Source organism: Oryctolagus cuniculus, chromosome 6, assembly GCF_051225735.1.
Source record: "Oryctolagus cuniculus isolate XC-2025 breed Fujian yellow rabbit chromosome 6, ASM5122573v1, whole genome shotgun sequence".
Lineage (NCBI taxonomy): Eukaryota > Metazoa > Chordata > Mammalia > Lagomorpha > Leporidae > Oryctolagus > Oryctolagus cuniculus.
The window spans coordinates 149,378,115-149,397,593 of NC_142872.1; the positions used below are offsets into that span (position 1 = coordinate 149,378,115).

Consider the following 19,479-nt stretch of genomic DNA (forward strand, 5'->3'; position numbering starts at 1 on the left):
AGCGGAAGGGGCGGGGCCTCCACCGCCGAGAGCATGGCATGCCGGGAGTTGTAGTCTTTGGGAGGTGGCCCACGAGACGTGCGGCCATGGGAGTCGTGGATGGGATAGAACTGACAAGCCCCGAGGCCCGAGGGTTTGACTACTGTGTGTCGGGAAATGGACAGAACATCCTCACCAGCGCACGTCAGAAAGCACGCGGCCCAGGGAAGCTGTTTAAAGCTGGTAGGTACCATTTTTTCAACCACTGACAATTTCCCTGCACTGTATTAAGCACTGTTTTTGCACTTTCTGTCTTCTAACAACCACCTTATGAAAGGCAAAGCCACTCCCAGGTTGCAAATGGAGATGCTGGAGCTGGAAAATGTTAAGTAGCTCGCCCAGGACCGGTCATTACTTGGCTCAGACCCAGGAAATCCAGAAATGAGTCAGTGTCCCCGTACAGCATGGTGTCACAGCCTCAAGTGACAGATATGTCTGGTATCGTGAGCCTACTTCAGTTTTCACTAACTGTTCAACCAAATTTGTGAAATGGGCATTGCAGGTGCATATAAAATGCCTGTCAGATAGCAAAGGGGTATACATATTAATTCAAAATCCCTGCTCCAGGTGCCAATAGCAAAACAAAAGGCGGCAGGGAGGGTTTCTCTTAGCCTTTTCTTCTTGAAGGCTGTTTGGTTTTGGAAGTTCTTTCCTCACCTGTTCTGAGCCCCCCGGATCTCACCTCAACATGGCAGAACATCGGCTAAGCGAGAAATTCTGCTGAAATGCTTGGGAAGCCACATTGGGCAGCTCATGGGAAAAGGTAACTACCATTGCCCTTTGGACTGAGAACTCCTGGGCTCAAGGGTTTCTCTTTTACTACTAAGAACCGTTTTGCTTACTTTTCCCCCCAAAGTTTTGGAGGATTTGTGTATGAAATGAGACTGCACTTAGTAACAGCTTCATTGTATTTCAGGAAAATGGAATCTAGGAATGGTATTTAGCCTGGTGGTTAAGACACCCACGTCCCACATCAGTGTTAGGGTTTGATTCCAGGCTCTAGCCCCTGACTCAGCTTTCTGCTTATCCAGACCCTAGGAGGCAACAGGCGATCACTCAACTAACTGGGTTTCTCCCACCTAGGTGTGAGACCTGGGCTGCATTCATTGGCTCCTGGCTTCAGTCTTGGCCCAGCCCTGGCCATTGTAGACAGTTTGGGGGGTGAACTAGTGGATGGAAGATATCTTTCTCAGAGTAAGAGAGAGAGAGAGAGAGGGAGAGAAACCCAGCTAATCCAAGCTTCCACCCAGCCTGAATCTACCAGTATTGCCTCACTGTATGTTATTTTTTCAGCTTGAAGTTTAAAAAAAAAAATTCTTAGGGATTCTAAGAAGACTGAAGAAAAACAATGTAATTAGCACAGGGCCTTTGCCAATAATGAAAACAAGCTCAAGAATCTCCATCACTTTTGAGGATCTGGGGTCTGGGACACCAAGTTACAAACCACTACTTCACTTGATAGAGTGCTCCTAGGACAATGTCATTCTACTCACTTATTTGTTTTTATAAAAGATTTTATTTAATGAATGCAAATTTCATAGGTACAACTTTAGGAATATAGTGGTTCTTCCCTCCATACCCACCCTCACAGCCCCACTCCTGTCCCACCTCCTACTCCCTCTCCTATCCCATTCTTCATTAAGGTTCATCTTTAGTTTAACTTTATATATACAGAAGACCAACTTATATTAAGTAAAGATTTCAACAGTTTGAACCCACACACACATACAACATATAAAGTACCGGTTGAGAACAAGTTTTGCAGTTAATTCTCATAGTACAACTCATTAAGGACAGAGGTCCTACATGAAGAGTAAGTGCACAGTGATTTCTGTTGTTAATTTAACAATTAACACTCTTTATGACATCAATGATCACCCGAGGCTCTTGCCTTGAGCTGCCAAGGCTATGGAAGCCTTTTGAGTCTACAAACTCCAATGTTATTTAGACAGGCCCAAGCAAAGTGGAAGTTCTCTCCTCCCTTCAGAGAAAAGTACATCCTTCTTTGATGGCCCCTTCTTCCCACTGGGGTCTCACTCACAGAGATCCTTCATGTAGGATATTTTTTTTCCCACAGTGTCTTGGCTAACCATTCATTTACTTTAAAGGTTTGTGTATATTTGAAAGGTAGAGTGACAGAAGGACAGAGAGTCAGATCTTCCATCCACTGGGTCACTCCCCAGATGGCTACAACAGGTGGGTCTGGGCTAGGTCAAATCCAGGAGCTATGAAAACTCCATCCTGGACTCCAACATGGGTGGCAGGGGCCATCATCTGCTGCCTTTCCAAGTGCATTAGCAGGAAACTGGATTGGAAGTGGAGCAGCTGGAACTCATCAGCACTCTGATGTGGGCTGCTGGCTTTACAAACAGCAGCTTAAGCCACTGCACTACCTCGCCTACCCGTTTTTATTTTTATTTATTTTAAAAGCAGACAGTGACAATATCACTTTGAAAAAGTACACAAATGAAAGAGTAAGGCGTTATACATTCCACAGTTGTTAAATCTACCTTATTCACTTAAGAAGCTCAGGTGTTAGGTAGTGTTAGGGGTTAACAATGGGAATTCCATAAGCACCTAAAATTATCATAAAAAAGTGTTTCTATAGATTTTTATCAGTAAAAGCTAATTTTTAGTATTTTATTTTTTATTTTGTATTTGTATTTGTCATGTACAATATGTTAGGAAAAATGCATACTTGTGGAATGACTAAATCAAGCTGATTAACATACGCATTACCTCATATTTTTTGTGGACTGAACACTAAAAACCTAGTTTCTTAGCAATTTTTTTTAAAGGTTTATTTATTTGAAAGGCATAGTTATGGAGAGAAGGAAGGGAGGGAGGAAGGGAGGGGGAGATATCTTCCTTCTGCTGGTTCACTCCTCTTAATGGCTACAAGGGCCAGGCTGAGCAGTTCTGAAGCCCAGAGCCAGGAGCTTCTTCCAGGTCTCCCACGTGGGTGCATGGGCCATCTTCCACTGCTTTCCTAGGCCACAACAGAGAGCTGGTAGAGCAGGAGGGACTCGATCTGATGCTGATATGGGATGCTGACGTTGCAGGCAGCAGCTTAACCCACTGTGCCACAATGGTGGTCCCAGCAATCCTCATGAATACAATATATTATTCTTCATTGTAGTCTGCATGTTCTACAACAGATCTCTTGAACATATTCCTTTCAAAATGTTATGCCCTTTGATTAACAGCTGCTGTTTTCTAGTGTTCTAGTGCTTACGTTTCTCTTGAGATGTAATTGAGGAACAGTGACCACGCACTGCGAGTGGTGAGTTCTGACATAGAGATACACTTGTGAAACCTCTCCCAGCGATGCACACATCCCTCCCCACCCCATGCTCCTACCTGAGCTCTGCTCTCCTGAGTCTCTCTCTGCTCCTGCAACCTGCCCTGCCCTGTCCAGGTCCCAGGCGCTGTTTGGTCAGGAAGGTCCCTTCCAGTGCCCTGCGTCTGGCTGACTCCAGGAAGCCTTTCCTGATCCCCCAACCTGGCTCACCTGGCTCTTGCCTGAGTTCACTTAGCACCATGTGCGTCTCTGCCAGGGCACTTGGCATCTCCTGGGCCTGTTGTCTGGGCTCTTTCTTGTCCAGTGCTCACTTGCCCTTCACCCCTCAGCTGACCTTGTGCTCACTCTGTGCAGGGACTAGGTCACTCTCTTTGTGTCCAGCCAAAAGCACACTCTCTGGGACCCAGCAGGTCCTCACTGGATGTTTGTTTGACTTGATTAATTTACAATGTGTCCTCCTCTAGGTCCTCCTAGGGACATGGCATTCATGTATGCACATGCATACCTCAGCGTATTTCAGGGAGGGCCAACTCTATTAAGATGGGGAAGACAGACGATAAACAAGCAAGTAAATTACTTACAGATTCAGTCATGTGCCAGTATAGAGAAGTACAAGGTTCAGTAGTCTATAAAACACCTTCCATAATGAAATCACGTTTCTCCTCCATTGCTTACCCAAGAAGTTCTCCTCGGCCACCCTTTTCAGCTTCCACAGATACTTGTAAATATTCCTTTTTGCCCTTTACCATATTTTTTCTATTTAGGTAAAACGTACCGTTCACTGCTGACACAAATCCCACCCCATTAACTCCCACAGGCATTTCACCATTTACATGAACATTTTGAGCTCACTCTTATGTTCATCACATTCTACAAATCCTTACACGGCGTACATTCACTGGTTCATCTAAAATCTGTTGAGTGTCTACTATAACCCAAGCCCTGCTTTCAGAGTGAAGGAAACAGTGATAAATTCAGACAGACAAGATGCTTGCTCTCATGGAACTTCAGTGAGGAAGCAAATAAACAGTCCGTGTTCCTAGTGTGGGACCCTGGTGCCTGACTTCACAGGGACCAGAACAGACCTTATTTACAAATTAAGTATGTCTGGCCAGTGCTGTGGTGCAATGGGTTAACATCCTGGCCTGAAGCGCCAGCATCCCATTTGGGCGCCAGTTCAAGACCCAGCTGATCCACTTCCAATCCAGCTCTCTGCTATGGCCTGGGAAGGCAGTAGAAGGTGGCCCAAGTCCTTGGGCCCCTGCACCCACGTGGGAGACCTGGAAGAAGCTCCTGGATCCTGGCTTCAGATAGGCACAGCTCCAGCTGTTGTGGCCAACTGGGAAGTGAACCAATGGATGGAAGACCTCTCTCTCTAACTCTGACTTTCAAATAATTAAATAAATCTTAAAAAAATAAATTAAAAAAAAAATTTAAATGTCTGTTGTCTGAAAAACTAATAAAGATGCTAATCTCCGTTGACTAACTTGGAACTTGGGCCAAAGAGCAACGGGCATTGCTCAAAAACAATGCAAGAACGAGCATGATTACATTGAGGCACACAATGGATTATTAAGGCCTGGGAAGTAAGACTAGGAGGGTTTCTTACAGAAATTAGAACCCTGAAAAATGCCTGTGTGTATGGGAGAATTCCGAAAGTCATGCACATGCTGAGGGCACGACTCAGGAAAGATCTAAGACCCTAAGCTTTTACTGTGGACTGATCCCTAGGCTCTGTGCAAGCCTGGATAACCGTTAGAATGCCACAGCACAGAGCTGTGGGAGAAGTGTACTGCTATTTGTTTCCTTTTTTATTTTTTTCAAGTTCTATCCAAAGTAAACAGAGATATTCAAATTGGAAAGGATATCTATTCACAGGTGACACGATCCAATGTATGGAAAAATTCCAAAGAATTCACAAGAAAAGTTCCAGGACTATTAAATGAATTCAGCAAAGTTGCAGGTTACAAGATAAAAAAAAAAAAAGTTGTATTTTTATACACAATGCAAAAAGGAAATTAAGAAAGCAACCCCATTAACAATATCTAAGTAATAAAACACCTGAGGCAGGCATTGTGGTACAGCATGTTCAGCATGTTAAACCACCACATGGGATGCCCACATCCTGTAACACAGTGCCTGGTTCAAGTCCCGGTTACTCCACTTCTGATTCACCTTCCTGTTAATGTGCATCTCAGGAGCCAGCAGATGATGGCTCAAGTCTGTGAGGGAAACCCAGATAGAATTCCAGGCTCCTGGCTTCAGCCTAACCCAGGCCCTGGCCTTTGGTAAAAAGCAGCAGATGGAAGATCTCTTTGTTGCTCTGCCTCTCAAATAAATATTTTTTAAAAGAATAAAACACATAGGAATAAATTTAACTACAAAGGTGAAAGGGGCAGTTGTTTGGCATAGTGATTAAGGTACCATTTAGGAACCAGTGCTGTGGCATAGTGGGTAAAGCAGCCGCCTGCAGTGCCAGCATCCCATATGGGTGCTGGCTGGTTCGAGTCCCGGCTGCTCCATTTCCAATCCAGCTCTGTTATGGCCTGAGAGGGCAGTAGAAGATTGCCAAAGTCCTTGGGCCCCTGCACCTGCTTGGGAGACTCGGAAGAAGCCCCTGGCTCCTGCCTTCAGATCAGCACAGCTCCAGCCTTTGTGACCATCTGGGGAGTGAACCAGAAGATGGAAGATCTCTCTCTTTCTCTCTCTCTGCCTCTCTGTAAATCTGCCTTTCAAATAAATAAATAAATCTTTAAAAACAAAAGCAAAAGAAACCATTTGGTGGTGCCAGCACTGTGGATAGTGGGTTAAGTACTGCTTGCGAGGCCAGAATCCCTCATCAGGGTCCTGGCTGGAGTCCCAGCTGCTCTGCTTTGGATCCAGCATTCCTGTTAATGCACCAGGGAAGGCAGATGATGCCCAGCCCTGGATGGATGGAATTCCTGGCTCTTGGCTTCGGCCTGGCCCAGCCCCGGAGTGAACCAGCAGATCTCTAAGTTTCTCTCTCTTTTTGACATTCTTTCAAGTACATAAACGTTTTTTAAAAATCCCATTTGGGATATACCCCATACTGAAGTCTCTGACTCTGCTCCCCTCTCCTGTTTCCTGCTAATAGGCACCCTGGGAAGCAGCAGGTCATGGTTCAAGTAGTTGGTTCCATGCCACCCATGTAAGAAAGACTGAGTCTCCAGCTCCTGGCTTTGACCTATCCTAGACCCCACTAACTAATTTTATTTTTAAGGTGAAAGACTTGTACCCTGGAAATTACAGAACATGGTTGAAAGACATTTAGACCTAAATACATGGAATGACACTTTATGGTCATGATTAAGAGCATTTAATATGATAAAGATATTAATACTACCAAAAACAATCCACAGATACAACATAATTCCTACTAAACTTCCAATAGGGGCCAGCTCTGTGGTATAGCAGGTAAAGCCACTGCCTGCAGTGCTGGCATCCCATTTGGGCGCTGGTTAGAGTCCTGGCTGCACCACTTCTGGTTCAACTCTCTGCCATGGCCTGGGAGGGCAGCAGAGATGGCCCAAGTCCTTGGGTCCCTTGCACCTGAATGGGAGACTCGGAAGAAGCTCCTGGCTTCTGACTTCAGATCAGCGCAGCTCCAGCCATTACAGCCATTTGGAGAGTGAACCAGCAGATGGAAGACCTCTTTCTCTCTCTCTGTCTCTGCCTCTCTGTAACTCTTACAAATAAATAAATAAATCTCTTTTTTAAAAGATTATTTATTTATTTATTTATTTGAAAGGCAGAGTTAGAGAGAGAGGAGAGGCAGAGAGGAGAGGGAGAGGGAGAGGGAGAGGGGGAGAGAGAGAGAGAGAGAGAGAGAGGTCCTCCAGCCACTGGTTCACTCCCCAATTGGCTGTAATGGCTGGAGCTGCACCGATCAGGAGCCAGGAGTCAGGAGCCTCCTCCAGGTCTCCCACATGGGTGCAGGGGCCTAAGGACTCGGGCCATCTTCTACTGCTTTCCCAAGCCATAGAAGAGAGCTGGATCGGAAGTGGAGCAGCCAGGTCTCAAACCGGCGCCCACATGGGATGCCAGCCCTTCAGGCCAAGGCGTTAACTCGTTGCGCTAAAAGTGCCGGCCCCAATAAATAAATCTTAAAAAAAAAAAAAGAATAGAAAAGAAAGAAAGAAACAATTTCCAATAGCCTTTTTTTTAATGTGGAAAAGAAAATCCTCAAACTCATGAAATCAGAAGGGGAGCCAAGTAGACAAAAAATAGTCTTGAAAAAGAACAAAGCTGAAGGACACTCCTACTTTCAAAACTTTCTACAATAATCAAAACAGTGTGACACTGACATAGTGACAAAGTGCAGACCAATGGAAGAGTCTAGAAATAAACCTTCTCACATATAACCAGTTGACTTTTTGATAAGGATGCCAAGAAAGAATAGTCACTTCAACACATGGTGCTGGATAACTGGATTGCTACATGCAAAAGAATGAATTTGGACCCTCCTCCCCACTTCACACCATTTTCAACAATTAACTCAAAAAGGATTCATGATGTTAATAAAAAAACCAAAACTGTAAACTTAGAATATAGCAATAAATTATGACCCTGGGTTTGGTAATGGATTCTTAGATATGGCAACAAAAGCTCAAGCGACAAATAAACAGATAGACTGGACTTCAGCAAAATTGGAAGTTTTTTGCACGTCAAAGGACATTACAGCGCACACAAACAGGGGAAAATGGAGCCACATCTCACTTTTTCACAGTGATTGTGTTCTACAAAGTCAGTGTGAAAACTGAATTAGCAAATACTGAACAAAAGCTTCTCGAGTTAGGGACCTATGAGCCTCTGGTCACAATGTTTTCATCAACATATCAATATATAACTGCATTTAAGTGTGTCTGTTTAAAGAAGTCTTTTTTTTTTTTTTTTTTTTTTTTTGACAGGCATAGTTAGTGAGACAGACAGAGAGAAAGGTCTTCCTTCCGTTGGGTCACCCCCAAATGGCTGCTATGGCCAGGAGCCAGGAGCCAGGTGCTTCCACCTGGTCTCCCATGTGGGTGTAGGGCCCAAGCACTTGGGCCATCCTCCACTGCCTTCCCGGGGCCACAGCAGAGAGCTGGACTGGAAGAGGAGCAACTGGGACAGAACCGGTGCCCCGACCGGGACTAGAACCCAGAGTGCCGGCACCGCAGGCGGAGGATTAGCCTAGTGAGCCGCGGTGCCGGTCTAAAGAAGTCTTAATACGTGATGGTCAACAGCACTGTAACTCATGCCTGCACTGAAGTTTATCTAGCATGTATTTTTTCCACAGGGCACAGGACATGTGAACACTAGACATTTACAAACACCACACAGCACTTCAGCACAATCTTTGGGGAGTATCTTTAAAACCCACTAGCAAAAAGCACAAAAATATGGAAACCATGGCACTACTCGACTATAAAAAGGATGCTTCTGTACAGAACGAGAACTGAAACAAGCCAGAGATCACCTTGTCAGAGCCTAACTACAGACACGTGCAGTGAGCAACTCAGAATTTCCACCGTTCTGTACACAGCGGAATGATCAAGAACAGTTCCATGGCGGGAGAAGGCTGTGGCACAGCAATTTAAGTGGTGACTTGGGATACTTGCATCCCGTATCAGAGTGCTAATTTGAGTCCTGGATGCCTAGTTCCCTGCTAATATTCCTGCGAAGGCAGCAGACAATGGCTCAAGTACTCGGGCCCATCACGCACATTGGAGACCTTAACTTCTGGGCTCCTGGACTTGGCCTCACCCAGCCCTGGCTGTTGTAGGCATTTGGGGAATGAACCAGCAGATGGGAGAGCTCTGTCTCTCCCTCTCTGTCACTGTGCCTTTCAAGTAGATAAATACACAATTTTTTAAAAAATCCCATGAGTATTGATTTTGGGGTTACAAAAAAATTTCAATGAGTAGGCAAATTTGCATGTACACAATCTTTGAATAATGAAGACTGACTACATTTGCAAATATATAAATCTGAGGGGGCTGCAACATCCAGAATACATAAAGAACTTTTTTTTTTAAGATTTATTTATTTATTTGAAAGAGTTACACAGAGAAAAAGAGAAGCAGAGTGAGAGAGATAGAGGTCTTCCATCTGCTGGTTCACTCCCCAATTGGACACAACAGCCGATCCAAAGCCAGGAGCCAGGAGCTTCTTCTGGGTCTTTCCGTGTGGGTGCAGGGGCCCAAGGACTTGGACCATCTACTACTGCTTTCCCAGGCCACAGCAGAGAGCTGGATCAGAAGTGGAGTACGTGGGACTTGAACCAGTGCTCATATGGGATGCCAGCACTGCAGGCCTTACCCACTACGCCACAGTGCCGGCCCCCATAAAGAAACTCTTAAAACTTAATTAAATGCTGGCAAAGGGACCAGCATTGTGGTACAACAGGTTAAGCTGCCACCTCCAAGGCCAGCATCCCAAATGAGCACCAGTTCAAGTCCCAGCTGCTTCATTTCCCATCCAGCTGCCTGCTAATGTGCCTGGGAAGGCAGTAGAAGATGGCCCAAGTACTTGAGCCCCTGCCATCCATGTGGGAGACCTGAATGGAGTTCCAGACTCCTGACTTTGGCCTGGCTCAACCCAACCATTTGGAGAGTGAACCAGTGGATGGATGATCTCTCTTCTCTCCGTCTCTCTGTAATTCTGCCTTTCAAATAAATAACGTGAATCTTAAAAAAAAAAAAAAAAACTGGACATAAGTACATGAACAAACATTTCTCCAAAGCATATGTAAAAATGGTCAATAATCACATGAAAAGATGTGGCTTTGATCTGCATTTTCCTAGTGACTAGAGTCATTATATTACATGAATTACATAATACTTTTCTTAACTGAAAATAAAAGGAGTTGGCAAGGATGTGGAGAAACTGGAACCCTTGTACATTGCTTGTGGAATGTAAAAAAGTAGTCATGTAGGTGCCAGTGTTGTGGCACAGTGGGTAGAGCTGCTGCCTGAGATACTGGCATCCCATATGGGTACCAGTTCAAGTCCCAGCTGCCCCACTTCTGATCCAGCTCTCTGCTAATGTTCTCAGAAAAGCAGCAGAAGATGGCCCAAGTGCGTGGGCCCCTAGAAAAAGCTCCTGGCTTCTGGCTTCTGCCTGGCCCCAGCACTGGCTGTTGCCGCCATTTGGGGAGTAAACCAGTGAATGGAAGACCTCTCTCTCTCTGTCTTTCCCTCTCTAACTCTGACTTTCAAATAAATAAAAAACTTTTTTTTTAAAAAAAAAAAGGTACTTATGCAATGCACTATAGAAAAGTTTGATGGTTCCTCAAAAAGTTCAATATGGAATTATCATGACAGTAATTCCACTCCTAGGGATACACCTAAAAGAACTAAAAATGAGGACTCAAATTTACATGCTGGTGTTCACTGCAGCATTATTCACAATAGTCAAAAGATGGAAAAACTCAAGTTCCAATCAACAGATGAATACAAAAATGTGGTGTGCAGATACACACAGTGGAATATAATTCAGTCATCAAAAGGAAAGGTGTTCTGACGACACAGATGAAACCTTAAAAATATGCTAAGTAAAATAAACAAGACACAGAAGGAAAAACAATGTGCAATTATACTTATTTAAAGTTGTCAAATCCACAGAGACAGAAAGTAGAATAGAGGTTAGCAGGCCTGGGCTAGGGGGAAGAGGGAATCATTGCTTAATGGTTACAAGTTTCTGCTTGGGGCAATGAAAGAATTTCGGAAATAGTGATGATAATTGTGCAACATTGTGAATATAATTAATGCCATTGAATTATACACTTAAAATGGATATAATGGCAAACTTTATGTTTTTAAATATAAGTGTGCATAATATATATATATGACCATAATTTTTAGAAAACTGACTCAGTTAATAAAATGGAAAAAAATCACGGAAAACTCTAATCACAGCTAACTTTTATTTTGTATACAAGGACACAATCAATCAGTAGAGGAAGGATCTTTTGCTCTGTCAAATAAATATATTTAAAAGCTAACAAACATCAGAGTAGAATTTTATCAAGCCTACAAAAGATGGGGAAATTTACTAATGGTTATTTACAGCTATACAGAGTTAACATATTTCAAGGGAACCATAATATAAATATATTTAAAGGCATCATTTCCAATACTTGACATTTTGAATTTTGAAAACATGAAAATTACTGTGAAACAAAACTCAGACCACATTAGCAATGGTTTAGAAAAGGGAGCAATTTAATCAATATAAGACAGAGTGCTTTAAGAAGTTTTTAAATGTGTAGAAGAAAAACAGCTTAGTGCATTCAATTTTTATAGTCTTTACATTGCTTCTTTTTAAAAAAAGTTAACAGTAGTATGAAAAAAGCCACCCACAAAGCCAGCTGTCTGAGTGAAGAAATCAGCTAAATTGCAGCATTTTGGAATTACTAATAAAGCTATAGTTAAAAAATAAAAAGTTTATAAAAATGAAAGCAGCATGCATATTCAAGGCTTTTTTTGTAACATTTTAATTAGCTGACAAACATTTAACCAAGAGCTGGGTATTTAGTATCCATTAAGTTAGATCAAATAAACTGGCCAAGCCCACTCTATCTGGTCATTCAGGAAAACATTTTAAAAGCCAAAGCTAATTAAACTGAGTATTTCTTCTATGAAGAAAGCACATTTTGAAAAATGGTCCTATGGTCACAAAAGAGAGGGTCCTTGTCAACATGAATGAACAGCACTGGTCTTGAGAAAGCTTCTAAGTTAGCATGAACATTCAGTCTCCTGACACAGTGACAGTTAACGGCTAACACTCCCATGATTCACAAGTGCAAAGCTAACTTTTAACTCATTATGACCAGTTGAGAATTTCCATTCATTGAAATTGTTATGCAAGGCAGAATTTCACAAAGCAGTAATTCTTGAAAATTTTGAACTGACATCTGTATGAACACTTCTGATTTCCATATGATTGTAAGGAAACTATATATGATTATTTCTTCACATTTTTGGTACAATATTTATTTCAGAGTCTCACCCTACCCAAATTCTTACACCAGTTTCTCTTCATTCTTCGATATTATCTTCAGTTTAATAAAAAGTAATTCAGCTTCTAATGAAAAAAGTAAAAGAAGTATTACAAATAGAAATAGTGGTAACTATGAATGTGTTTAATGAAAGATCCAATCATCAAGGGCCAGTAAGATCCCAAAATCTTACTATTCCAACATATCTAAATAGGCTGTCTTTAGACTTGAAATTATATAAGACCATGCACAATTTTTAATCTTAGTGCAGGGCCTGATAAGTAAGACATAGAAATAAACCATGTTTTTTTCCCCCCATTTCTAGCAATTTTTACTCTGTAAAATGTTTGGTCACTCAAAGCTATAAGTTTAATCACATATCAAAGAATATAGGCAATAAAGCCCATCTTACCAGACACACAGTAGGAAGCCGGACGAAATAGGAGGAAAAGTTCTAGTGGTCATTAAACCCCCTCAGAAAGTCTAAGATTTAGAATGTCTCCATTGTATCAGAATAAAAATGTATTGTATTAAAATTTGATTTTTTACAAGCTGTTTTAGTGTTCTATTTACATTGCAGAACTTCCGCCAACTGCAGTAGTTTAACTTTGGCACAAGATTAAGTTCCATTACTTTTGGATATTGGATCCTGTGTTTTGAGAGTCTGTATGTCCCAAAACGTTTTCAGTGTCATCAAAGACTTAGCCCATTCACAGTTAATCAGACATCTTGAGCTGAAGAATTGATTCTCCTTCAATGCTTTAGGCAGCTATAAAAGAAAAACATCATAAAAAAAGAAAATTTAAAGAAAACTGTGGTTTTACTATTTACAGAAACAAAAAAATGACACCAATCAATCATGACCATGCCCCTGGTATGCTCATCAATACTGAGGCCACTTGTCCCATATATCTTACATAACACATTGCACTTTGTGTTCTACTCAGATACATGTTCTGCAGATTTGCTTAGAGACATTTATCACCATTATGTAATAATTTATTTAAAAGTTATTAGGAAGTTTATATGTCATTGTCAGTATTTATAATACACAGGCTATGAAATCTAAAAATTTCAACTTTTTTTCTTATTTACAAGTCTGGCCCCTGCAAAAGATAGACATGTACTTCACTTTCTGTGATAACTACACTGGGAAGGTTTTCGGCAACTTTTATTTTGATAAATTGAATCATAGTTAAATAAAGAAATAACTTCAGAGGAAACATATGGTAAATCCTCTTAAAGTGAGAAAGTATCTTATTAGACCAATAATAACTTGGTGATTAATGTACTTTTCATTGTTTTTATTTTTTGTTTAATGTGTTTTATAATTTTAGACTTTTATATATTCTAAAAGCAAGGCATGGGAGCTGGCGTTTTGGGGGCAGCAGGTAAGCTGCTGCTTGTGATGCCAGCATCCATATCACAATACCCATTTAGTGTCCTGGCTGCTCTGCTTCTGATCCAACTTCCTGCTGATGCACCTAGAAAGGCAGTGGGAGATGGCCCAAGTGCTTGGGCCCCTGCACCCACATGGGAGACCCAAATGGAGTTCTGAGCTCCTGGTTTCAGCCTGGCCCAGACCTAGCTGTTACTACCATTTGGGGAGTGAACCAGAGGATGGATGATCACTCTCTCTCTCTCTCTGCACTCTGCCTTTCAAATAAATAAATCTTCTGAAAGTGAGGTATGACTCTATATGTACCACAAAAGTACACACATCACATATTTAATTTTTTGAAAACTGCCTTTATGTGAATTTTATGATGATAATAATTTCTTATATAACATAAGAATTAACCACACAAACTTAAAGGAGAGTTAAACTAAATCATACCAAAAAATTAAATTTTGGAAGACTACAACTTCCCAGAAAATCACTGCAGAGGTTGTAACAACAAACCACTGCAGCAACAATGTGTTGACTTAATCTTGGCTGAGTGCACTCTAGTGTTTAGCAGCAAAAATGCCTGTTAAAATATTTTATGCATCTGGGTCAGAAGAAAGCCTGGAGAGTTCTGACATTAGGAAGCGGAGGGCTGCACTTCAGGATGAAGCTGTATAAAACTGTTTAACTTCTTGTGACTTACAATGCTTACATAATGCTGTAGACCCTGGAATAGGATTTATACTGCTTATTAAAATAGGTACTTTTTTTTATTCCATCTGTTTTTATGCCTTAAAAATGTTAATGAAAATAAAACCTGAAAAAGGACTGCTAAGCAATAAGAATAGTGCCTGGCACATATTAAACTCTCTATAAATAATTGTTAAAATAAATAAAACCAGGGAGGAGACAGAGAAATTAAGGAAATACTGCATAGACTAAGAGAGTATAAAAAAGCATGGGGAAGGAATACAACAAGCCAAGAGAATAAGAAAGCATGCTCACACGTAAAATAATAATAAGGGCCTGCGCCTTGTTTCCCCCTCACTATTGGAGAACATTGCAGGAATTTCTAACAGCAACATGCTCTTCAGACCCCTGATAGACAGACACACAGCAGCACTTCATAACAATTGCATTGTCTTCAAAACAGCATGTTTTTATCCTGGCATACTCCAAAACAGACTAGAAAAGGTAAAACCAGGTTACTGAATTCCAGAAGTATTAAAAATTTAAGTCCTAACTCCAAAGCAGGTAACTGATTTGCAACTACAGTAATATTTCAATCAACCTAATCTATAAAATAATTAAGATTTGAGGAACATGCTAAAACCTTTTAAATTTAAACCATATCGATTTGTACTTTTAAGATGAAAGAGAGATATTTTTAACCAAATACAGTGTTTGTGCTGGTAGCAGGTTTGTTTTATATCCAAAAAATGAAAAAATATTTTATGCAATTGAGTTTATTTAATACCAAATCTGCTATGTGCCTTTTAATCTCTAAGATGGAAGTAATTTACATCACAGTTGTCACAACAGATGCCACATAAGCAAACATGAATTTATACAGATCTTAGGCTTTTAATAGAAAGACATACATAAAGCATTTTAAGCTCTAGGAAAAAATCTAATAAAGTTTTGGCAGCAATATAATGAAGAAAAAAGAGACTCATTTTCACCTAGTTTCCTAAAACTGTGTAAGTCTTTCCTTTGATATACTTTCTCCCTTCTTTTTAGTTTTCATTCTTGAATTCTTTTTTTTTTTTGGACAGGCAGAGTGGACAGTGAGAGAGAGAGACAGAGAGAAAGGTCTTCCTTTTGCCATTGGTTCACCCTCCAATGGCCGCTGCGGCCAGCGGGCTGCAGCCAGCGCACCGCGCTGATCCGATGGCAGGAGCCAGATACTTCTCCCGGTCTCCCATAGGGTGCAGGGCCCAAGCACTTGGGCCATCCTCCACTGCACTCCCTGGCCACAGCAGAGAGCTGGCCTGGAAGAGGGGCAACCGGGACAGAATCCGGCGCCCCGACCGGGACTAGAACCCGGTGTGCCGGCGCCGCAAAGTGGAGGATTAGCCTAGTGAGCCGCGGAGCCGGCCTCTTGAATTCTTAAATAGAAAAAAATAAACACCAAAAACAAACTTTAGTGAAGGGAGGTGGCAAGAAATGGATCTTAAATTACCTTTAGTATCTGTAAATCCCAACCCTATCAGTCTCCTTTCTTAGAGAATGAATAACTGTCCATTAAAACAAAGTAAGACACATTTCATATGAAAAATAATCAAAGCAACATTAAGCTCTTCGTGGTAAATATACCAATCAAACTATACATGATCATCTTATATTTCTTGGCTTTACTGGTGGCAGCTGGCTCTCTTATTAGGACAAAGGAAAACTATTTTAGAAAAAAAGATCAAAAGCAAAAATGATTGATACAATAAGGTGACTGTTCAGAATGAATGTGGCTAATGAATACTTGAATATATTCAGATTAAAAACTTACATTTCAGTCATCTGACTTAGAAAGCTTCCGCTTCACATGCCGTGGAGGTTCCCAAGTATCACTATCATCGGTTTCCTCTTCATCCTCTAGATCCTGATCATCAATAACTTCATCTTCTTCCTCGTTTTCCTCAAATAATTCTATACCTAATTCTGATCTTCTTTGCCTTTCTGCAAACCACTCTCTGACCTGCTCATAGCCCATATGTGATCTGTTAACAAGCTCATCAAGGTCTTGTTCATTAAGAAATTTGTGCTTCAGGTAATAATCTTTAAGTATTGCAGTTCCAGTTTTAAATTTTATAAGTGATGGTCCCCTGTCCCAGTTGTTCATTCTTTTGCCTCCTCGAGGCCGCCCACGAGGTCTTCCTCTTCCCCGCCCTTTGGGTCTCCCCCTCCCTCTTTTCCTAAGGGAAGACAGACCATTCATACTACTGGAATTGGCACTTTGATAGTAGTAGTACCATTTCAAGTTTCCATTTTTCCAAGCATAACGGGTGTCCCCAAACCAACTAACTATGTCTGTTCTGGCAAGCCCACTTTCTTCAGCCAATTTGTCATACTCTTCTGGTGATGGCCACTGGGTTCGGACAAATGCACTTTTAAGCAGGTGCAACTGCTCGGGTGTTTTTTTACATATCTTGCCTGTACTCCCTGACTTAGGTGCAACAGATTCATCTCCGGGAGAGGCTTCTCCAGCTTCTTCTTTGGAACTACCTGCATTATTTTCATCTACTTCCATTTTCTCTTCCTTTAAAGCTTTTGATTTCTTCTTCTCTGTAAACCAAGCATCAATTTCTCTTCTGGTTAGTTTGGTTTGCGCTCTTAACCTATTTAATTCTTCATCTGTAAGTACAGAGTTGTTGAGAAAACTTGCCTGAAGGACTCGAAGTTGCTCTGCAGTTTTCTCTTTGAACTTCTGGGGCGTAAAGTCAGGGAAAGTATTCCAGGACTGCTTATGCTGTGAAGTAGCAACAGTTGGGGACTCCGTGGTTTCATCACTGGAGTCTATAATAATGGTGGTAGAGGAATCATTGTTGAGATGTAAGCACTGATTACTCTTTGAATTTCTCTGGTTGTACCTTGTGTCACTAAACCACTTTTTAATCTCTCCTTTTGTCAATCCCGTTATTTTCATAAGTCTGCTTATTTCTGAGTCATGGGGAAACTGATTTTTAAGGTAGCTAACTTTTAGTTCTGCCAGTTGTTCTTTAGTTTTTTTTGCCCGAATGCCAAATGAATCAGGGTTTACCAATGCAGTTTCATGTTTGAGATTTTGAGAAGTTGGAACTGCTGCTGTTGCTGGCTTTGTTTCTGCAACAGGCTGAGCAGCAGGTACCTGACTTTTCTGTACATTTGTTTGATTTGGAACCCCTGCCACTGTCAAGGCTATAGGTGCTGTTACCGGTAAAGTATTTGTTCCAGCTACTTGAGTAAGAACCAGACCCGGCTGACCAACTATTTGGCATGTCTGTAAAATAGATGGTAAGCCATTACTCCCCGTGGAAATGTGTGTGGGAATGACAGTTATGGTCTGAGGTACAGTATGTACTGTTCCATTGAATTGTTTTCTTCGTGCCTCCTCTACTTCCTCAGGAGTCCAACTAACACCATGTTTTAGACGCTGGGCTGAAAACCATATCTTGATTTGTTCCTCTGTGTATTTTGCTTGAGCAGAGAGAACTGTAATTTCTGACATCGTTGGATAAGGGAATTTGTTGTAGGTGTTAAGTAAAAGGGGATTGTTATCCAACGCAGCATTGTAGGTGGGGATGCTGTTAACAGGGATTAAGACTTTGGGAATCAAGTTAGAATTCTGCTGGGCAGAGACTGCAGTTATCACCTGTGCTAGTCCAGGAAGAACTGCTGCTGGGGTCACCACTGTACTGGCAGCATTTGGGTGTATTCTGTTTATAATGGAAGTACTTGTATTAGATTCAGAAGCTGAAGAACTTGGATTTTCTACAATTTCTTCACGGTCTGGTTTGACTTCATTCTCTTTCTCTTCAGGAGCACCCTCAACTGAGTCATTATGGACTGTAATTCGTTTGCTTTCCGCCTTATTTTTCATCATTTTCATGATAGGAGTTTTACTTATAGATATTCCAGAAGAAGAAACTTCTGTAGATTCAGCTTGCTCTGCATTCTCTTCTTTAACAAAACTACCATCAAAAGTCAGATCATTTATTGTTTGTTCAAAGATTGTCTGGTTATTACGTTTCACCATAGTCAACTTAAAATTATCTTCTCCTGGGTGATATTTCAGATTATGCTCAGAAAGTGCATCATACCTTTTGGTAAGAAAATTGCATTCAACACAAACATAGGATGAGTTTAGCACTACATTGGGGTGCTCTGAATCCACATGAAAAGTAAACATGTTTAGGTCTGGAGTTTGAAAAGTACAATATTTACATTCATAGCCACCTTCAACTTTTTTATTTTGCTGATTGTCAGAATCCACGGATTCATGAACTTCTTCATCACTTGAGATACTCTCTGCCCTGGTGTTTTCTATAGGTGTAAGGACAGGGGGACCCTCATCCACATCTGATATCAACTCAAGGTCTGGATCCTGTTCACTGGCAAGAACCATGCATGGTGTTGTTGACTTTCGCCTGCTTGCCATTCTGATGTTACAGAAAAAATCTCAGAGGTGATTCAAAAGCATTGAGGCTTAAAACTACTCAGTATTCTTCATTTGAAAACAATGGCTTTTGGTTCTTTAAGTCCATTTTTGTGCTCAACAAGTCTCATTAGCAGCTTTTTCATGGTGCAATCAAGTAAAGAGTGTATTGTTGGCAGATAAAATACTGCTGAACTGCTGAAATTTTTGAAGCACAACTCCAATCACCTACATTAAAATAAATTTGAAAATGTTTTAAAATCAGTGATCTTTGAAACAAGTTACAGTTATGTTTTACTTAATGAAGTTGCTGAATATGTAGACTATAAAGATCTAGAATATGACAAGAATCAGAAAAAATATCCTTATTATATCACGTCCTATTCTTTTAAAAAAATTTAGTAAGTTCTACTGAGATAAAACAAAGTCTCTGAAATTCTGAGGATATCTTCAATCTAAAGCTCTCCCAGTTGAGCTATTTTGGCTAACATCTTATTCATGTCTACATCTCCAGTGCATACAAGAAGCTTGTATTCAAGTAGGTAAGTTCAATGTTTATTCAGTCAAACTAGAATGAATAGGAAAACAGTCCTACAAAACTCAATAGGGGGCCAGCCTGTGGCACA

General features: G+C 41.1%; 1 protein-coding gene and 1 long non-coding RNA gene across 15 annotated transcripts in view; one reads left to right on the forward strand and one right to left on the reverse strand.

Moving 5' to 3' along the window:
- Nucleotides 1-43: 43 nt before the first annotated feature.
- The window catches only part of LOC138849977 (uncharacterized), a 40,392-nt gene continuing 20,956 nt past the window's right edge, over nt 44-19,479 (forward strand). Inside the window, exons 1-2 of one of the 3 annotated variants that reach the window (XR_016236572.1) lie at nt 44-222; nt 8,637-10,046. This is a non-coding gene — a long non-coding RNA (uncharacterized LOC138849977). Of the gene's footprint in view, nt 223-8,636; nt 10,047-19,479 lie in introns of those variants that run through there. The other 2 variants (XR_011389324.2, XR_016236573.1) reach the window with 2 other exon arrangements.
- Nucleotides 11,246-19,479, reverse strand: part of ZHX1 (zinc fingers and homeoboxes 1) — a 31,804-nt gene continuing 23,570 nt past the window's right edge. For 9 of the 12 annotated variants that reach the window (XM_089336460.1, XM_089336459.1, XM_089336461.1 and 6 more), the window contains 2 exons: nt 16,229-19,081; nt 11,246-13,107 (listed from right to left, as the gene is read on the reverse strand). In XM_089336460.1, the coding sequence (XP_089192586.1) occupies nt 16,232-18,856 (2,625 nt within the window). In that variant the 5' untranslated portion in view covers nt 18,857-19,081 and the 3' untranslated portion in view covers nt 11,246-13,107; nt 16,229-16,231. The remainder of the gene's footprint in view (nt 13,108-16,228; nt 19,082-19,479) is intronic. The other 3 variants (XR_007919160.3, XR_016236570.1, XR_016236571.1) reach the window with 1 other exon arrangement.